Here is a 5,414-nt window from a genome sequence, read left to right on the forward strand (position 1 = left end):
CTTGCAAGCCTCCTCCTTTATCCTCCAACAATACATGGCCCCCCCCATCATTATGGCCAAACGTTCTATTTTTGTTTCATCAGAACAGAGGACATTTCTCCAAAAAGTATGATCTTTTCCCCATGTGGCAGTTGCAAACCGTAGTCTGGCTTTTTTATGCGGTTTTGGAGCAAGTGGTTCTTCCTTGCTGAGCGGCCTTTCAGGTTATGTCGATATAGGACTCGTTTTACTGTGGAAATAGATACTTTTGTACCTGTTTCCTCCAGCATCTTCACAAGGTCCTTTGCTGTTGTTCTGGGATTGATTTGCACTTTTCGCACCAAAGTACGTTCATCTCTAGGAGACAGAATGCGTCTCCTTCCTGAGCGGTATGACGGCTGCGTGGTCCCATGGTGTTTATACTTCTGTACTATTGTTTGTAAAGATGAACATAGTACCTTCAGGCATTTGGAAATTGCTTCCAAGGATGAGCCAGACTTGTGGAGGTCTCCAATTTATTTTCTGAGGTCTTGGGCTGATTTCTTTTGATTTTCCCATGATGTCAAGCAAAGAGGCACTGAGTTTGAAGGTAGACCTTGAAATACATCCACAGGTACACCTCCAATTGACTCAAATTATGTCAATTAGCCTATCAGAAGCTTCTAAAACCATGACATAATTTTCTGGAATTGTTCAAGCTGTTTAAAAGCACAGTCAATTTAGTGTATGTAAACTTCTGACCCACTGGAATTGTGATACAGTGAATTATAAATCAAATAATCTGTTTGTAAACAATTTTCGGAAAAATTACTTGTGTCATGCACAAAGTAGATGCCTTAACCGACTTGCCAAAACTATAGTTTGTTAACAAGAAATTTGTGGAGAGGTTGAAAAACGAGTTTTAATGACTCCAACCTAAGTGTATGTAAACTTCCGACTTCAACTGTATATATATATATATACACTACTCATTGATGTTTCCGCTTGATATTTTATTACACCTCTCCTTCAGACAGCCGCTGCTGCTGGCAAGCCAAGAGAGGGAGATAGGTTACGTCACTCAGACATCAGCCAATGGAGCTGAGAAGCGCTCTATAAAAGAAGTTCCCATTCTTACTTTTAAGTACTGAGAAACGGAGTTCTCTTATAGCAAGAGAAAAAGCTTTCTATAAATATAACCTCACCTGCAAACTTCTTCGATCTTCCTGCAAGACGGCTCATTTGGCTCATAACGGAAGGTAATAAAAATGACAAATTTTGCATGTAATATATTTACATTTAACTTAAGAACAAGTAAACGTATGTTGGAATAGCAGGTGTCTTTTTGTTGTGAATGAAGTGTCAAAATAACATTTATTAACTAGTTTGCACATAATATTAGTACTGTTTTTTAAAGTTTATTTTTTACAATATAACAAGCTACAAAATGCATTATATACTGTTATCTTGTACCATTTATTCTTGAGTCTTCTTTTTAGTATAATCTATTCGAAAWAAATCTACGTACGTGTAGGCAATGTAACAGTTAAGGGCTTTAAAACATTTTTTATACTATACAGCCTTTTATGTAGCCTATGTTTAATGGTACAAGACTGGTAGAGTAGGGTGGCTTGCAAAAGCGTGAAAAGTGTGAGTGCAACATGCGTAAAGTACATGGGCCTGTATGCGTAAAGCATGCAGTCAGTATGGGACCACTCGTGCGTAATTACCCCAATGCAATTTTTGAACAATGTTTTCGAGCAATGTTCATTACTCAGCTGGAGTATATTTCTCGCTCACTATTAATCACAAACATGTACCTCTCCTTACAGATTGTGCAGAAGCCACTAAAAAAAACATATAAAAATGGTTCTCATGATACTACCCATTATCGGCTCAGTCTCTGTGTCTGAGGGGCTGGTTGCCATAGTATCACTATGCCTGGTGTACATGCTCATGAAGTACAAGCACACAGAGATCCCAGAGGGACTAAAACGGCTCCCAGGACCAAAGCCCCTGCCCATCATCGGGAATGTGCTGGAGGTGCACAACAACCCTCACCTCAGCCTGACTGCCATGAGCGAGCGCTACGGCTCAGTCTTCCAGATCCAAATAGGGATGCGGCCTGTGGTTGTTCTGAGTGGCAGCGAGACAGTCCGCCAGGCTCTTATCAAGCAAGGGGAAGACTTCGCCGGGAGGCCCGATCTATACAGCTTCAAGTTCATCAACGACGGCAAGAGCTTGGCCTTCAGCACCGACAAGGCTGGGGTGTGGCGCGCCCGCCGCAAGCTAGCTATGAGCGCCCTCCGTTCTTTCGCCACCCTGGAGGGATCGACCCCAGAGTACTCCTGTGCCCTGGAGGAGCACGTCTGCAAGGAGGGAGAGTACTTGGTAAAACAGCTGACCTCCGTCATGGATGTCAGTGGCAGCTTTGACCCCTTCCGCCATATTGTCGTATCGGTGGCCAACGTCATCTGTGGAATGTGCTTCGGCCGGCGCTACAGCCATGATGACCAGGAGCTGTTGGGCTTGGTGAACTTGAGTGATGAGTTTGGACAGGTGGTGGGCAGCGGCAACCCTGCAGACTTCATTCCCATCCTTCGTTACCTGCCCAACCGCACCATGAAAAGGTTTATGGATATCAATGACCGTTTCAACACCTTTGTGCAGAAGATTGTCAGTGAGCARTATGAAAGCTATGACAAGGTAAATAATACATTGCATCATGTTTCAAAAATGTTACATGTTTCATTCCATGTTTGATCTATTTGTTGTCTGTGATACTGATTGTACATTGTTCTGTTTTCAGGACAACATCCGTGACATCACTGACTCCCTCATTGACCACTGTGAGGACAGGAAACTAGATGAGAACGCCAACATCCAGGTTTCTGATGAGAAGATTGTGGGCATTGTCAATGATCTGTTTGGGGCAGGTGAGTTGAGTAAAAATAACGCAACAGTTATGCTGAGTCACTCCATATCATTGAAAACATTTTACATTTGTAAGATGTTTTAATTATGCAATGCGGCTTCTGTCTCCCTCTCAAGGTTTTGACACCATCAGCACAGCTCTGTCATGGGCTGTTGTGTACCTTGTGGCTTACCCAGAGATCCAGGAAAGACTGTATCAGGAACTGAGTAAGTTGAACCTTGCTGGTTTTAAACGATAGTTCTGTTCCCTAAATTAAATTAGTCATCCACAGAGAGATCCTATAAATCAGTTCTATATGTAATTCTATGGAGTCATGATTACTGACCTGTCACTACCCATCCCATTCTTTTTTGATATCCAATGTTCTCTATTGTCCTTCCAACAGCGGAAAAGGTGGGAATGAATCGCACTCCCCGTCTCTCAGACAAAACCAACTTACCTCTGCTGGAAGCCTTCATCCTGGAGATCTTCCGGCACTCTTCCTTCCTGCCGTTCACCATCCCACACTGGTGAGTTGCACTTGCACCTGCTCAAAACACAAATTTACAATATTAGCCAAACAGACATTTACAATATCAGTTACACATTATAGACACATATGGCATGGTCTGACTGGTATTGTCAATATTTTTTTAGCACGATCAAGGATACATCCCTCAATGGCTACTTCATTCCCAAGGACACCTGTGTCTTTATCAACCAGTGGCAGGTCAACCATGACCCGTGAGTAGTATTTTTAAACTAAAACTTCTCAACCCTATTACTATGCAACAACAGTGTTGTTACTGTAGTAATTACCGTGTTACTACACAGGTATAACACAAACCTAATGTAAATTGTTACCTCTGTGCTCTTCAGGGAGCTGTGGAAGGAGCCTTCTTTATTCAACCCTGACCGTTTCCTGAGTGCTGATGGCACAGAACTTAACAAGCTGGAGGGGGAGAAGGTGCTCGTATTTGGCATGGGCAAGCGCCGCTGCATCGGTGAGGCCATCGGTCGCAACGAGGTCTACCTCTTCTTGGCTATCCTGCTCCAAAGGCTGCGCTTCCAGGAGAAACCTGGGCACCCACTGGACATGACCCCAGAGTACGGCCTCACCATGAAGCACAAGCGCTGTCAGCTGAAGGCTAGCCTGCGGCCATGGGGGCAGGAGGAGTGAGGGCTATGGTCACATTTATGATTCTCAACATCACAATAACTGATTTATAGTTAGCCCTACATACTTGATGGCATGAGCTGAGTTCAGATTTAAAAGCCAGAGGGTACATTTTCTCTCTAGGAAAGACTGGGCTTGACACCTCTCTTGATTCATAGGAGAATTAACAGTGAAGGAAAACTGAGTCAAATTGTAGACAATTTGAAATCGATAAAATTATAATCTGAAATGGTATGTAGGGGGATTCCAAACATTGTTGTATTGGATAAAGGACCTTCACAAACTCATAGAGTTGATTAGTTTCTATGACCAGCATACCACAGGGCCTACTAGAGTTTGTCAGGTGTTGCTTCAGGAGATATCAGGAGAGACTATAGCTGTTTAGCTGCCTTTTTGTCTACGTCATCGTGTTTTACTGCTCCTCTTGCCTTGATCACAGCTCATATACTGTATCAGATCGCTTTAAAGAGGATCAATCTATAAAACATACACATAAACCCATGGTGGGGTTTTAAAGGGCATTGTTTTTTAGTTCCATGTTTGGGTATAATATTTTGCTACAGAATTTTGAGGCAAAAATGTTACAATCTACATGATAAAGTGCCTGTTCTCGTACTTTTGAGTTATTGTTCAGGTGGTCACAGACAGAGTTGAATGGATGTATCCTCCCAATTCTAAGCTAGATATTTTTATTCCACTGAATAAATCAGTGAAATGTGGACATTTGTATCCCACCAACATGTGATTGATTGTTTGTGTACATTTTTAAGCCTAGATGTATTTTGGAAAGTCCTTTTTTGAAATGTGCCTAAAATGTGTATATATTGTGGTGGCTTTGTATGACTATCAGGATACCAAAATACGTATGTATTACTGACTGTGTTATAAATGTCAACATTTTATAATGTAACGAAGGACTCTTGTAAACTAAAACCCCAACTGTATACACGATGCATTGTGTTGTTGGTAGCTATCTAGGTAGCTACTGAAATAAAAGCTGAAAATCAATGAACTTGTGCTCTCTTTTCTTGAGTGTGTTGGCCTATCTCATTGGCAACCCATGCATGCATTCACAAGCTAATATGCACAGGCCAATCATTAGGAGAGGACGTCGGTATTTGGCTGATCAGAGTAAATCTGTAACACTACTAGCTAGATAAGATAGGGTTGGATATCATCACTTACCTGTGTACAAGACTTGGACTTCTACTACAAAACAATCAGCACACAAACTGAGCACGTTTTCATGAGTAAATAAGCTATAAACTTGCCATTGGTGCAATGATTTAAAACAACCTTTGTTGGCATTGTAAATAATGCCTTAACTTTTTATCATGTGGCCTCATTGGTGCCCCCTGCATAAAC

At 41.9% G+C, this 5,414-nt stretch overlaps 1 protein-coding gene across 1 annotated transcript; it reads left to right on the forward strand.

The window, feature by feature from the left end:
• The first annotated feature begins 1,101 nt into the window (after positions 1-1,101).
• LOC111974124 (cytochrome P450 1A1) lies at positions 1,102-4,765 on the forward strand. Its single transcript, XM_024001708.2, has 7 exons — positions 1,102-1,217; positions 1,791-2,664; positions 2,768-2,894; positions 3,010-3,099; positions 3,279-3,402; positions 3,530-3,616; positions 3,752-4,765. Exons 2-7 carry the CDS (start codon positions 1,825-1,827, stop codon positions 4,050-4,052), a joined length of 1,569 nt encoding a protein of 522 aa, XP_023857476.1. The 5' UTR covers positions 1,102-1,217; positions 1,791-1,824; the 3' UTR covers positions 4,053-4,765.
• Positions 4,766-5,414: the final 649 nt, after the last annotated feature.

Source organism: Salvelinus sp. IW2-2015, linkage group LG15 (assembly GCF_002910315.2).
Source record: "Salvelinus sp. IW2-2015 linkage group LG15, ASM291031v2, whole genome shotgun sequence".
Taxonomy (NCBI): Eukaryota; Metazoa; Chordata; class Actinopteri; order Salmoniformes; family Salmonidae; genus Salvelinus; species Salvelinus sp. IW2-2015.